The following is a 16,255-nucleotide window of genomic DNA, read 5'->3' on the forward strand; positions in this document are numbered from 1 at the left end:
CCTTACTCAGGAAGGGATCAACCTTCGAACACACACTGGCGAGTCTATACCATTATGAGGGGGTTTGAGGTGCATTGTGCATAACAGCCTAGAAGCAAGAGCATAGCTCTTGGTGGTAAAAGGGCATGGGCCTAGTGTACTCAGGTGTGACTGGCTCAGGAAATTTCAGTTGAACGGAGTGAGATAAAGCACACAACAGTGAGAGAAGACGTAATTCAGGAATATCCTGAGACCTTCAAAGATGAACTGGGTACATTGCATGGTACTTCAGTTTAAGCTGGATTCACAGGCTATCCAACACAGACAACCGTCGGGTTTTAGGAACGTCTTCCAATCTGGTGATTTTTCAAAGGCCAATGGACAATATTTTGCAGGGTATTCCCCGTCTGGCAGCTTACTACGATGACATCCTAGGAGCACACCAACAAACGGGATCAAGTGGTCTGCGTCTGAAAGGTGGCAAACACATATTCCAGAATATCAGGGTCATAGAATCACAGAGCAAGGCCTGTCCCCGATGGAGGAAAATATTTGAACTATTCAGAAAGCTCCAAATCCCAAGAATTTGTCCAAGCTCAGATCATTTCTGGGTTTAGTGAACTACTACGAGAAGTTTCTGCCAGGCCTTTCAACAGTGTTGGTGCCACTGTATTAGTTGTTGCTCCGCAAAGAGACCAATTGAAGTGAGGGCCAGCACAAGCTTTCAAGGACATGAAAGTGCTTCTACGATCAGCTAATCTGCTGGTCCATTTTGATCAGGACACAGAGCTCATTCTGTCATGCGATGTCTTGCCTTATGGCATCGGGTCAGTGGATTTGGATTAAGTTTGTCACGTGTACCGAGGTACAGTGAAAAGTATTTTTCTGCAGGCAGCTCAACAGATCATTAAATACATGAAAAGACAAGAAAACAACATACATAATAGGGCAACACAAGGTACACAATGTAACTACATAACACCGGCATCGGGTGAAGCATACAGGGGTGTAGTGTCAATGAGATCAGTCCATAAGAGGATCGTTTAGGAGTTTGGTAACAGCGGGGAAGAAGCTGTTTTTGAGTCTGTTCGTGCGTGTTGCCCTTTGGAAGAAGTTGGAAGAGAGAGTAAGCTGGGTGGGAGGGGTCTTTGATTATGCTGCCTGCTTTCCCCAGGCAGCGGGAGATATAGATGGAGTCAATAGATGGGAGACAGGTTTGTGTGATGTTCTGGGCTGTGTTCACAACTCTCTGAAGTTTCTTGCGGTCTTGGGCCGAGCAGTTGCCATACCAGGCTGTGATGCAGCCAGATCGGATGCTTTCTATGGTGCATCTGTAAAGGTTGGTACGGGTTAATGTGGACATGCCGAATGTCCTTAGTTTCCTGAGGAAGTATAGACACTGTTGTGCTTTCCTGGTGGTAGCGTCGACATGGGTGGACCAGGACAGATTTTTGGAGATGTGCACCTCTAGGAATTTGAAACTGCTAACCATCTCCACCTCGGCCCCGTTGTTGCTGACAGGGGTGTGTACAGTACTTTGTTTTTTGAAGCCAATGACCAGCTCTATAGTTTTGCTGGCCGGGATAGATTGGGAGATAGATTGCTGTCGCTGCACCACTGCTCTCTCATCTGATGGAGGATGGGTCAGAAAAAACTATTGGATTTGCACCACACATACTGACAACAGCTCAGAAGGGATATTTGCAGCTAGACAAGGAATGTCTAGTTATCATTTTCACTGTGAATTGGTTTCATCAATGTCTTTATGGATTCTCTATATGTACGGGCCACAAGCCACTGATAAGGGTTTTTTAGATAAATTTAAAGCACCCAATTAATTTATGTTTCCAATTAAGAGACAATTTAGCATGGCCAATCTACCTACCCTGCACATCTTTCGGTTGTGGGGGTGAGACCCACGCAGACATGGAGAGAATATGCAAACTCCCCAAGGACAGCAGTGACCCGGGGCCAGGATCGAACCCGGTCCTCAGCGCCGTGAGGGAGCAGTGCTAACCACCACGCCACCATGTTGATCAGACGTTTTAGTGAGTCAGGATGCATTCCTCCCATGACCTCAGCAAGATTAGAGCTGGACTCACATGGTCAGCCTATCAGTATAACATAATGATGTACAGGGCAGGGAAGGACAATGCAAATGCAGATGTGCTGTCATCTTCCCTTACCGGACATGCCAACAAGACATTATTCCCTCCGAAAACAATTTTCTTGCCTGAATGACTTCCAATTCTCCTGTGAATACCAAACAGGTTAAAAAAACGGTCGATGGACAGGGATCCTATTTTGTCCGAGGTAAGAAGATTCCTTTTGCAGGATTGTAAGAAGTCTTACAACACCAGGTTAAAGTCCAACAGGTTTGTTTCAAACACGAGCTTTCGGAGCGCAGCTCCTTCACCCCGAGGAAGGAGCAGTGCTCCGAAAGCTCGTGTTTGAAACAAACATGTTGGACTTTAACCTGGTGTTGTAAGACTTCTTACTGTGCTCACCCCAGTCCAACGCCGACATCTCCACATCTTTTTCAGGATTGACCTCCTGTTACAGATGATGAGAAACTGAGGCCACGAGAAACACAGAATCCCTACAGTGCAGGAGGCCATTCGGCCTATTGAGTATGGACCGAACCTCCAAAAGAACATTCTACCTAGGTCCACTCCCCCACCCTACCCCCACAACCTAATCTGCATTTCCCTAGACAGTGAAGGGCAATTTAGCATGGCCAATTCACCTAACTTGCGCACCTGTCCAAAGATATGCAGGTTAGGTGGATTGCCCATGATAAATTGCCTTTAGGTGTCCAAAAAGGTTAGGTAGGGTTACTGGGATAGAACATAGAACATACAGTGCAGAAGGAGGCCAGTCGGCCCATCGAGTCTGCACCGACACACTTAAGCCCTCACTTCCACCCTCTCCCCGTAACCCAATAAAGCCCCTAACCTTTTTGGTCACTAAGGGCAATTTATCATGGCCAATCCACCTAACCTGCACATCTTTGGACTGTGGGAGGAAATCGGAGCACCCGGAGGAAACCCACACAGACACAGGGAGAACGTGCAGACTCCGCACAGACAGTGACCCAGCGGGGAATCGAACCTGGAACCCTTGCGCTGTGAAGCCACAGTGCTGTCCACTTGTGCTGCCATGGAGGCGTGGGATTAATTGGGTTGCTCTTTCCAAGGGCCAGTGCAGACTCAATGGGCCGAATGGTCTCCTTCTGCACTGTAAATTCTATGATTCTATGATCTTTGGACAGTGGGAAGAAATTGGAGCACCCGGAGGAAACCCACGCAGACAAGTGGAGAATGTGCAAACTCCACACAGATAGTCACGCAAGGCTGGAATTGAACTCGATCCATGGTGCAGTGAGGCAGAAGAGTGAACCACTGTGCTACCATGCCATCCTGAGTGTGCAGGATGGTTGTATTCTTTGGGGTTCTGGTGTGGTCATTCCACTCCCTGGTCGTTCGAAGTCATAGATGAAGCCCATGAGGCTCATTTGGGTGCCTCCAAAATGAAAAGTTTAGCAAAGTCATACATTTGGTGGCTGTGGAAGGGAAATTAATGTGAGGATTAGTTGCCCGCGGAGAATACATTAATATTAGTTGCTATTAAAGAAAACGCACTTGCTAAAGCATGCTGGACTATATTTTAACACTGCTTTTGAACAAAAATAAGGTCAGGTAATGTAAACCTAATACTGCTTAGTATTTTGGACTCAGACTTATTACGATAACACATTGTCCTCCGAAAGATAACAAATGTTTATTCGAGTTGTTTTTAGCCAAGGGCAAGAGCATACGTATTACATATTTCATCTTACGTACTTTCCAAGGTTTATTTAATATAAACATGGCTGTTTACTTCTGGAGCTGTTATTTCAGACTATAAAGATGTGCTTTCTTCGGTCTAATCTCAGAATGCTGTGGAATGGTTATTTAGCCAGACCACGGCCCTCTCAACAAATATTTGTGTCAAATAAATTTCCTGAATCGTAGCTCGAAGAATTTGTCTGTATTATAATTTCCTCGACAGTAGCCAAAAATGGATCAGGACTTGGAGAAGAAGGTAAAATCCTGTTCTGCATATCCAATAAACCAAAAATAGCACCACCAGCCCCACTCCATCTGCGGGAGTGGCCTGACCATCCACGTTCTGGACTTAATGTGGCCTTTGCAGGACCTTTGATCGGTCAGGAATAAGCATTTAGAAGTGCACATCATGCGCAACAATAGTTTCCATTACAATAGAGAAGCTATGCCAAATTTTTGCGACTCATGGCTAACCGACTTCTGATAACAGAAAAATATCACGAGTGATTGCTCCATGCCTTTGTGAAGAAACATTGAATATGCCATGTGTATTTCATCCAGCATCAAATGATTTAGCAGAGTGAGCTATTCAGACATTGAAAGAAGGACTGAAGAGATTGGCAGACAGTGCTTTGGGAAGTAAGCTCTCAGTTCTTGTTTCAGTATCATACCACACTACAAAGGACTTACCAGTTGAAACGTTAATGGGTAGGAAGCCAAAGTCTCACCTGGATCAGCTACATCCAGATGTCAAAGTGAAGCACGACTACCATGCAAAGGAGAGGCATTTCAATCTGAGCAACTGTATCCATGTCAGGAATTTTGACAGTAACCAATAATGGCTGCTTGGGGTTATTCTGAACCAAAGTGGTCCAGTATTGTTAGTGGTGAAGCTGACGAATGGAAGGGTCATCTGCAGTCACAAAGATCACATTCGTCCACGCCACAACTCAAACAGCCAGGTTTCCGGATCACACGCAGAAAGAAATGCTGCTATGGAAATTCAATAGGTGGTTGCAGTTGGTCAGGGGCATCTGGTGTATGCTACTCCGGGATGCTCTCACTAACAACCACCCTACTTCTGAGCCCTCAAACCCAGTTCTACATAGATCACAGCGTAGTCGCAAAGTTCCTGAAAGACTGACATTTTGTTGTGACGTGTGGGCTATGTTTGTTATTGTCTCTCCTAAGGGGAATTGAAATTTAATAGTGTTTAAATGAGCATCTTCCTATTTGACTATGTGTATGGATATCTTGAACAAAGGAGCGCATGCACATGTGATGCCATTCAGAGCGTGGTCTTGCATGGGTTTTCACCAAGAGGAGCTTGTTTTTGGTTGTGTTTAGCTGCTGGTGTCTGAAGCCAAATTGTATTATTACCTCAATATTTTCTGAAGGAAAGCAGATTTAACTTTAACAATGTGTTCAACTACCTTTCTTGTGGTTTAGTTATCATGCATTACTGATGTTGCTTCACTTACTTCAGCATTTCAGTCGTCCAGAATGGTTAACAGTGAAGTGGAGTGTCTTGGGTTACAGGAAGATATAGACGGGATGGTCAAATGGGCACAAAAGTGGCAGATGGAGTTTAACCCTGAAAAGTGTGAAGTGATACACTTTGGAAGGAGCAATGTCTTCACCCGATGCCTGTGTCTATGTATTTACATTGTGTATTTTATGTTTGCCCTATTATGTATTTTCTTTTCATGTACGGAATGATCTGCCTGAGATGTAGAACAATACTTTTCACTGTACCTTGGTACACATGACAATAAACCAATCCAACATCAATGAATGGCCTGACACTGGGAAGTTCAGAGGAATAAAGGGACCTTAACATGTTTGTCCATAGATCTCTGAAAGCAGAATGGCCATAGGGTGGTGAAAAAAAGCATATGGGACATTTGCCTTTATCAATCGAGGTATAGATCACAAAAGCAGCGAGGTCATATTGGAGTCGTATAGAACTTTGCCAAGGATAAAGCTGGAGTACTGTGTACAATTCTGGTCATCACATTACAGATACAAAATGATTGCGTTGGAGGGGGTGCGGAGGCGATTCACCGGGATGTTGCTTGGGATGGAACATTTAAGTTATAGAAAGAGACTGGATAGGTTTGGGTTACTTTCGCTTGAGCGGGCAAGATTGAGGGACGACCTGATCGAGGGGCATGGACAGGGTGCATAGAGGGGCATGGACAGGGTGCATAGAGAGCAACTGTTCCCCTTAGTTGAAGGGTCAGTTACAAGGGACACAAGTTCAAGGTCAGGGATGGTAGATTTAATAATGACATTAATAATAATAATAATCTTTATTGTCACAAGTAGGCTTACATTAACACTGCAATTAAGTTACTGTGAAAAGCCCCTAGTTGCCACATTCCAGCATCAGGGAGATTAGAGGAAAATGTTTTTACCCAGTGGGTGGCGACAGTATAGAATGCACTGCCTGGGAGGATGATAGAGGCATGTTGCCTCTCATCCTTTAAAAAGTACATGGATGAGCTCTTGGCAAATCATGCAAGGCTATGGGCCAAGTGCTGACAAATGGGATTAGACAGGTCAGATGTTTTTCATGCATCGGTGCAGACTTGATGGGCTAAAGGGCCTCTTTTGCACTGCATTATTCTGTGATTTGCGATTACAATGACCAGATGAGTTGATTTGACTTGATCATAACAATTCAGGACGTCACCATTAAAAAAAATCATAGATTAAATAAAATCTAGAAATTTATAATATGGACTGAGTATGAACACTAATAGTAGTTAGGAGGAATACAATAACCAATATACACACAGTAAGGTCCAACAAACCATACTAAAATAATGATCAACTAATCGGTTTGAGTGGTTGGCTGAGTGGCAGGTCGTTGAGGACTTGAGGCCGCTGCCACCACTTGAGCACATAATCCAGGCAGGCACTGCAGGAGCACTGCATTATCAGAGATGTCATATTTCATTGAGACATTACACTCCAGCCTTTCACCGGTGGCATAAAAGTCCCGTACTATTTGATAGGAGCAAAAGATGTTTTTACATCTGGCCAAACTTTGCCCCCAACCAACACCACTAAATCAGCTAATCTGGCCATTCTTTTAATTGCTGTTTGTGGGAACACTGTTATCTACAAATTAACAGCCACGTTTGTCTATGATACAACAATGACTACACAGACAATGAGTAGCTTTGAAGTGAAGCCACTTGGAATTTCCAGATACTCGAAATGTAACTTATGTCCTACTCGTTTCTTATAGAGAGCCCTTGAGCTTAGGTCGAATAAATACCAGTTTTCTACCTAGTATCTTTATAAAGACCAATAGTTCTATCACTATTCTTTCAAAATAGTTATCAAGTTAATTTGTTTCCAATCTGCAGCACCTGCCAGCATTCATCAATTTTCTTGTTTTCTTTTTAATTTTCTTTTCAAGGGCTTTGAGCTTCCTGAGCTAGGCCAGCATTCATTTCCCATCTATAATTGCCTTTCAGAAGATGGTGGTTAGCTGCCTTTTTGAACCACTGCCATCCACGTGGTGTGGATACACCCTGTTTGGGAGGGAGTTTCAGGATTTTGACCCAGCAACAATGATGGTGAGTGGCTTGGAGAGGAACTTCCAAGTGGTCGTGTTCCCATGTAGCTGCTGCCTTTGTCCATCCAGAAAGTAGTGCTCGTGGGTTTGGATGGTGATGTCTAAGGAGGCTTGGTGAGTTCCTGCAGTGCAACTTGTAGATGGTACACACTGCTGCTCCTGTACGTGGTGGAGGAAGTGAATGTTTGTGGAAAGGATGCCAATCAAGCGACTGCTTTGTCCTGGATGGTGTCAAGTTTCTTGAGTGTTTGAGTTGCACTCATCCAGGCAATTGGAGAGTATTGCATTACACTCCTGTCTTGTGCCTTGTACATGCTGGGCAGGCTTTGGGAAGTCAATCTGCAGGATTTATAGCCTCTGACCGCCACAGTATTTGGATGGTCCAGATCAGTTTCTGGTTAATGGTAATCCTCAGGATATTGATGGTGGGGATTCAATGGTAGTAATACCAGTAAATGTCATGGAGAGAAGGTTAGGTGCTCTCTTGGAGATGGTCATTGCCTGGCATTTTTACGGCGCAAATGTTATTTGCCACTTATTAGCCCAAATCTGAATTTGTCCAGATCTTGCTACAGATGGACACAAACTGCTTCCTTTGTTTAATTACTTCATCAGAGTTACAAAGCCAGAGCTCAGAGTGTGGACAGGGGCAAACCCCTAATCCAGCACCTTGCCTGCTCCAAAACCAATTCAAATTGAAATTGAATCCAATTCATGGACCCCAAAAGAGAGACATACCAGATCCAGGCATTGCACCTGACCTCACACTCCACTTAGCCAAAAGGCCAAGAGGCGATGACACAAACTGCTTCAATATGACGAGTCGCTAATGGTTATGAACACAGTGAACATCCCCTTAGAATCCATAGAATGTCTTCAGTGCCATTCGACCCATGGTCTGCACCGACTCTCCGAAGGAGCACTCTACCTAGGCCGACTGCCCCGCCATAGCCCTATAATCCTTTGGACTATGGGAGGAAACTGAAGCACTTGAGAGAAACCAACGCAGGTGCAGGGAGAACATTCAAATCCCACACAGTCACTCAAGGTCAGAATCGAACCCAGGCCCATGGTGTTGTAAGGTGCTAACCACTGTGCCAACCTTGTGACGGAAGGAAAGTCATTGATGAAGCAACTGAAGGGTCACTGTCAGTGTGAAGTTTGCACATTCTCCCAGTGTCGGCGTGGGTCTCATCCCCCTCCACAACCCGTAGCCAGTCCACCTAACCACCCATTGATGAAGCAACTGAAGGTGCTTGGGCCTTGAACACTTCCAAGGAACTACTGTAGTGTTATCTTGAAGCTGAGGTGATTGACCTCCAACAACCATAACCATTTTCCTTTATGCGAAATATGACTCAAAGCGGGGGAAGAGTTTTCCACCTGATTCCCATTGAATTCAGTTTTGCTAGGATTCCTTGATGCCATACTAGGTCAGATTTTACCTTGATGTCAAGGTCAGTCACTCTCACCTCACCACTGGAGCTCAGATCTTTTGTCCATATTTGAACCAAGGCTGTAATAAGGTCAGGAATGGAGTGCCCATGACAGAACCCAAACTGAGCATCAGTGAGCAGATTCTTGTTAAGAAAATGCCACTTGATTGCAATGTTGAACACCCTTCCATCACTTTACTGATGATCGAGAGTAGACGGACAAGGCAGTAATTGGCTGGGTTGGATTTGGCCTGTGTTTGCATAATTCTCTCAAGACTATCAATATCTTAACAAATCTCAGTGTTTCTCTTACTTGATGAATATCTAAAAAGCTGTCTATGTTAAAGTTATGATTCAGTTATTTTTCTGTTAAATGAAAACATAGTGCTCATTAGAGTTCAGGGGGTTGGATTACGAGGAGAGGTTGAGCAGACTGGGACTGTACTCGTTGGAATTTAGAAGGAAACGGGGAGATCTTACAGAAACATATAAAATTATGAAGGGAATAGATAGCATAGATGCAGGGAGGTTATTTCCACTGGCGGGTGAAAGCAGAACTAGGGGGCATAGGCTCAAAATAAGGGGAAGTAGATTTAGGACAGAGCTTAGAATGGAAATCCCGGCCCAGCGAAGCAGTTGAGGCTCCTTTATTAAATATCTTCAAGATAGTTTTTTGAAGAATAAAGGAATAAAGGGTTATGGTGTCCGGGCAAGAAAGTGGAGCTGAGTCCACAAAAGATCAGCCATGATCTCATTGAATGGCGAAGGGCCAGATGGCCTACTCCTGCTCCTAGTTCTTATGTTCTTATTAGATATTTGAATTAAATGAGCTCATCACATCAGTATAATCTGTAGCATTCAACAGCAACATGTTCAATACATAATTTTAGCTACTTACCTTCAAACTCTTTAGGTAGTTTGAAAGCATACTTGGGTGGAATCGATTCTCCTCAGGAACTTGATCATCATACCGTGCTCCTAACATGGTCTTCAGAGGCAAAAACTTTCCTGTAAAATATTGGAGTTAAAGAAAATTAATGAAGCAGACAAATGGATTTCATGGAGTCCATTCCACTTCAATATTTTTTAATATCAGATTTGATCATGGTGGGGTAAAGATATTTTGCTTCATAATTTCTTTTGATTGTAGATTTTAGTTAATCCAAAACTCTACTGCCGGTATCCTACACCAAATTCTTCTTGCCCATCGTCTCTATCCTCACTGACTTTCAATGGTACCCAATCCACCCCAACACATCACAAATTACTATTATTCACGTTCAAATGAAAAATGAAATGAAAATCGCTTATTGTCACGAGTAGGCTTCAATGAAGTTACTGTGAAAAGCCCCTAGTCGCCACATTCCGTCGCCTGTTCGGGGAGGCTGTTACGGGAATCAAACCGTGCTGCTGGCCTGCTTGGTCTGCTTTCAAAGCTAGCAATTTAGCTCTGTGCTAAACAGCCCCTTCTCAACCTCTCTTCAAATCCCTCTCAACCGCCATAACACCATGTAGCCTGACAACCACTGACCACAAACCCCCACTAAAATGCTTCACGACAATCTCTGCTCTCACGTCACAATTTACACCAGATTATTAAATGTACAATTATGAGAAACATCAAAGATTATGACAATTGTCATTCTTGTGGGTCATTATGGTGAAATTCCTTGGGTATGATAAATCCCATTTAACTACAAGTAATTCTGCAATATATCTTTTTTTGTTTTATGAATTTAGAGTACCTAATTCTGTTTAAGGGGCAATTTAGTGTGGCCAATCCACCTACCCTGCACATCTTTGGGTTGTGGGGGTGAGACCCACGCAAACATGGGGAGAATGTGCTAACTCAACATGGACAGTGACCCGGGGGCAGAATCAAACCTGGGTCCTCAGCGCCGTGAGGTAGCAGTGCTAACCACTGCGCCACCCTGTAATTCTGCAATATGCAAGTCACATTTAATCCATTCATATTCTGGGCCATTTTCACAAAATGTGTGGACAGGAGTAGTTCGGGGACAAGTGAGAAATAGGGCAGGGCCTTTGATTTATCTTCTTTAGAAAGAAAGTTGAATTTCAAAAGCAGAATCATCCTCTGAGGGATCAGATAGATAGAAAGGACTGAAGACAGAGGGATGGACGGAAGCAGGTTGAAGGGTCCATGAGTCTCTCAGCAGCCACTCCAAGTGGGTGCAACAGGTAATTAAGGAGCAAAAACGGAAAATACTAGACAATCTCAACAGGTCTGACAGGATCCGTGGAGAGAAAAAGGAAGCTAATGTTTTGAGTGTGGATGAATCTTTGTCAAAGCTGATAGAACTAAAAATAGGGTGAAGGTGGAGGAGTGAGTCCACAGACTGTAGTTGCTGAACTCAATGTTAAGGCCATGAGGCTGTAGCGTGCCTAATCGGAAGATATGGTGCTGTTCCTGCAGTTTGCATCAAGCTTCACTGGAAAATTGCAGCAAGCCAAGGATGGACAAAGGGACACAAGAACAGGGTGGTGAGTTGAAATGGCAAGCGACAGACTTGCAGACAGACCGAGGTATTCTGCAAAGCGATCACCCAGTTTGCGTCTAGTCTCTCTCAATGTAGAGTAGACCACATTGGGAGCAGCAAATGCAATCGACCAGATTGTGAAAGAGGTGCATGTGAAGCGCTGCCTCACTTTAAATGAGTGTTGAGAGCCTAAGATGGTGAGCAGGGATAAGGTGAAGGGGCAAGTGATTGCATGGAAAGGTGCCGTGGAAAGAGGGGGAGATGTTGGCGGTGATGGAGGAGTCGACCAGGGTAGCCCGGAGGGAATGGTCACTGCAAAATGCTAACAGGGGGAGTGAGGGGAAGATGTGTTTGGTGGTGGCATTATGCTGGAGTTGGCGGAACTGGCAGAGGATGATTTTTTGAACGTGGATGCTGGTGGGGTGCAAAGAGAGGACAATGGGAACCCGATACTGGTTCTGGGAGGGGGTGAGAGCAGGGGTACGGGAGATGGGTCAGACACGGTTCAGAGCCCTGTCAAACGCAATGGGTAGGAAACTACGATTAAGGAAGAACGAAGACATGTAAGCAGCACCATTTTGGAAAGTGGCATCATCGGAACAGATGTGACGGAAGTGAAGAAACTGGGAAATGGGATGGATTCCTTACACCATGTGGGTTGTGAAGAGCTGTCGTCAAGTTAGCTGTGGGAGTCACTGGGTTTGTAATGGATATTAGCGGACAGTGCATCCCCAGAAATTGGAATAAAAAGTCCAAGGAAAGGAAGGAAAGTGTCGGAGATGGACCATGTGAAGGTGATAAAGGGGTGGAAATTGGAAGTAATATTAAGAAATTGTAACAGGTCCAGACAGGAACATGAAGCAGCACCGAAGCAGACGTCGATGTACCTATATGACTTGTGGAATGGGGCTAGAGTAGGACTGGAACAAGGAGTGTTCCACATACCACACAAAGAGAGAGCGCAAAACTGGGACCCTTAGCTACACCTTTGATTTGGAGGAAATGAGATATGTTAAAAGAAGAAATTGTTCAGTGACAGGATAAGTTCAGCCAGACAGTGGTGTGTGTTGGTGAATGGGGATTGTTCAGGTCTCTGTTCGAGGAAGAAGCGGAGAGCCCTCAGACCATCCTGGTGTGGAATGGAGGTCTAGAGGGATTGGATATCCATGGTAAAGAAGGGCGGTTACAGCTGGTGAACTGGACATTATGATGTAGGGCATCACAGGAATCAAAAATGCAGGTTGAAAGGGACTGTAAAAGGAGGGAGAGTATGGAGTCAAGATAGGAAGAAATTAGTTCAGTCAGGCAGGGACAGCAGACATGATGGGCCTACTGGGGCAGTCCTGTTTGTGGATTTTGGGGAGGAAGTAGAAGCGGGCTGTCTGGAGTTTGGAGATTATGAGGTTGGAAGCTGCGGAGGGAAGATCTCCAGAGGAGACGAGGTCAGTGACAACCCTGGAAACAATGGCTTGATGCTCAGTGGTGGGGTCATGGTCCAGAGGGAGGTGGGAGGAAGATTCCGAGAGTTGGTGTTCAGCCTTTGTAAGGCAGAAGTCAGTACACCAGACAACAACAGCTCCGCCCTTGTCAACGGGTTTGATAACAGCCAGAGTTAAACCTGAGAGAGTGGAGTGCAGCCAGTTCAGAAGGTGAGAGATTAGAGTGGGTGAGATGAGCAGAGAAATTGAGATGGTCAATGTCACACCGACAGTTCAAAATTAAAAGATCAAGAGCAGGTAAACGGCTGGAGGGAGGGGTCCAAGTGGAGGAAAAATGCTGGACGCGGTAAAAAGATCTGTTGAACGTGATGAGAACTCCCAACCTCTGATTTAGAAACATAGAAAATAGGTGCAGGAGTTGGCCATTCAGCCCTTTGAGTCTGCACCACCATTCAATATGATCATGGCTGATCATGCAAATTCAGTATCCCACTTCCGCTTTCTCTCCATACCCTTTAATCCCTTTAGCTACAAGGGCCACATCCAGCTCCCTCTTGAATATTTCCAACAAACTGGCCTGAACAGCTTTCTGTGATAGAGAATTCCCCAAGTTCACAACTCTCTGAGACAAGAAGTTCCTCATCTCAGTCCTGAATGGCTTTTCCGTATTCTTAGGCTGTGATCCCTAGTTCTGTATGTCCCCAACATCAGGAACATTCTTCCCGCATCTAGCCTGTCCAGTCCCATCAAGAGTTTGTATCTTTCTATGAGATCCCCTCTCATTCGTCTAAACTCCAGTGAGTACAAGCCCAGTCAATCCAGTATTGCTCTATAGCAACAATAGTTATATTGCTGTGTGGTACATTTATATATATTATATTTATTGCAATATAAAGGGTCAAATGGCCTACTCCTGCACCTATTTTCTATGTTTCTAAGTCAGAGTTTGAGAATACAGACACCCCAAAGCCTATCCACTATCTACTAAGCACAAATCAGTGATGGAATACTCTCCACTTGCCTAAATGAGTGCAGCTCTAACACTCAACAAACTTGACCTCGTCCAGAACAAAGCAGTGCACTTGATTGGCTATCCACCGCCTTAAGCATTGACTCCCTCTACTACTGACACATAGTGGCAGCAGCCTACATCTATAGGATGCACTGCAGCAATTCATCAAGGCTCCTTCGAGAGCACTTAATAATCCTGCAACTTCAACTATTTAAAAAAAGGGCAAATGGCTATTCCACCACCTCCAATATCCCCATCAAGCCACACACCATCCTGAATTGGAACTATATTGCTTTACTGCACTGGGTCAACATTCTGGAACTCCCTAACAGCACTGAGCGTTCCTACAACACTGATTCTAGAGGTTCAAAAAGGCCACCACTTTCTCAAAAGTAATTAGAGATGGCAATAAATGCTGGCTTCAACAGCAACGCCCACATCCCACAAACAAAATAACATTTGCACAGGGCCTTAGTGAAACTCTTCCAGGCACCCCCCCCCCCCCCCCCCCCCACCCCCCACCCACCCAATGTTCCATGTCAACCAATTCTTGAAAGTGCATAATAAACAATCTCCATGAATTGTAGAACCACTCCTTCTTCCCCCTCAGCTCAAAATTCACCTTCTCGAGCGTCAGAAATTCAAGTAGGTCCCCCCACCAAGCCGAGGCACAGGGTGAAGAAGTTGACCTCCACAACAACAGGACCCACTTCCGGGCAATCAGTGAGGCGAAGGCCAAAACATCTGCCCCCTGCTCCTGCCAGCAGTTCAGGCCAGCCCAACGCCCCGAAAATGGTTTTAGAGGCCCTGGTTCCAAGTTCACACGCACTAACCCCGAGATGATACTGAAAACCTCCTTACAATACTTCTCCAGCTTCGAACAGGACCAAAACATGTTTTGCGGGGCTGCTCCCACAACGCTCACATACGTCCTCCACGCCCTCAAGGAGTCGGCTCATCCTCACCCTCGCGAGGTGCGCCCTGTACGCTACCTTCAGCTGTATCAGCCCCAACCTCTCACATCCCACTTTGATCTGATCTCCTCTCTGGACACTGCATCTTTCCCCAAAATCCTCCTGAGGTCACCCCCTTCCGCCAATACCTCTTCCAACAATGAGGGGGTCGTGCTATTGGGAAGCTCTGAACCTTCTTCCTAGCAATGTCTCAGAGCTGCAGATAACGACGCCCTTCCCCTTGCACCAGTCCATAGCGCTCCACCAACTCTTCCAACCTCACACAAGGTCCCCCCAGGAACAGATCTGTTAGTACCCTAACTCCCCTTCTCCTCCCATCTCCGAAGCCTCCAGTCCATCCACCGCCACACACACAACCACACACAATTTTCCGCTCCTATCCCGCACCTGGATAATTTCCCTTGTCATCACCTCCCTCCGAAGTTGGCCTGCCAGCATGGCGGCCTTGTCCTCATACTCAATCGCTCCCCTTGCCCACCTCAGTTGGCGCACCATCAAAGCTAGCCTGTAGCTGCCTCCTTCTGTCCAGAAATGCCGGAACTGCATCCCCCACGAAACTCCTGCCACCTCTAACATCTGATCCATCAGCCTTTGACACTCTTTCCTCTCCTCTTTAACCACCTTGGCCTTAAACGATATCACCTCCTCCCTCACTACCAGTTTCCGGGACCACCATACCACCACTTGCGATATTTCCCCTGTATAGTTAAAGCCCACGTATTCCTCAATTATTCTCCCGATCTTCTCTCAAAGTCTTCGATTCCCCAGCAACCCCACACCCATTCTCCACGCCGGTCTCCAGGACCATGTCCACCCAATGCAATGCATGATCCGAGATCACTATCGCTGAATACTCAGATCCCCTAACCCCAGCCAACAGCGCCTACCCTGCTACAAAAAAGTCTATCCTCAAATAAATCTTATGAACTGAGGGAAGCAAATGCTCCCGCTCCCTCAGGTGCAAGGACCTCCACAGGTCCACCCCTCCCATTTCCCTCATAAGTCCAGTCAGCGCCTTCGCCCGCCCCCTGCCCCACCCCGGGATTCCTCCATTTTGTAGCTGCTGGCAAGCAAACTACAGGACTTTGAAGAGCTAAAGATGGGTCATTTCGTAATATAGAAGAGGGCCAGAGACACAAAAATGACAAGATCCCAATTTGCAGTAATCACCGGTTTGCCCCGGGGAGGTTAGATGGAGGATTCCGGAGGTGGCAGAGAGCAGGGATGGAGAAAATGGGCGTTATGTTAATAGAGAGAATCTTTCCCAGCTTGCGGGAACTGGAGGTGAAATTTGAACTGACAGGAGGGAATTAATTTAGGTACCTGCAGGTGCGAGATTTCCTTCGCAGGCAGGTCTCAACTTCCCGCTCCTACCACCAAGGGGGATACAGGACAGGGTAGTTTCCAGAATGTGGGTGGGAGAAGGGAGGGTTTTGGGCATTTATAAGGAGCTTATGGGGTCAGAGGAAATGCAGACCGAGGAACTGAAACATAAGCTGCC

General features: G+C 45.6%; 1 protein-coding gene across 1 annotated transcript in view; it reads right to left on the minus strand.

The window, feature by feature from the left end:
* Nucleotides 1–16,255, minus strand: part of rngtt (RNA guanylyltransferase and 5'-phosphatase) — a 519,190-nt gene that overhangs the window by 487,180 nt on the left and 15,755 nt on the right. Inside the window, exon 2 of the mRNA XM_038799337.1 lies at nt 9,730–9,839. Coding sequence (XP_038655265.1) covers nt 9,730–9,839 — 110 coding nt within the window. The remainder of the gene's footprint in view (nt 1–9,729; nt 9,840–16,255) is intronic.

This window comes from Scyliorhinus canicula, chromosome 6 (genome assembly GCF_902713615.1).
Source record: "Scyliorhinus canicula chromosome 6, sScyCan1.1, whole genome shotgun sequence".
Lineage (NCBI taxonomy): Eukaryota > Metazoa > Chordata > Chondrichthyes > Carcharhiniformes > Scyliorhinidae > Scyliorhinus > Scyliorhinus canicula.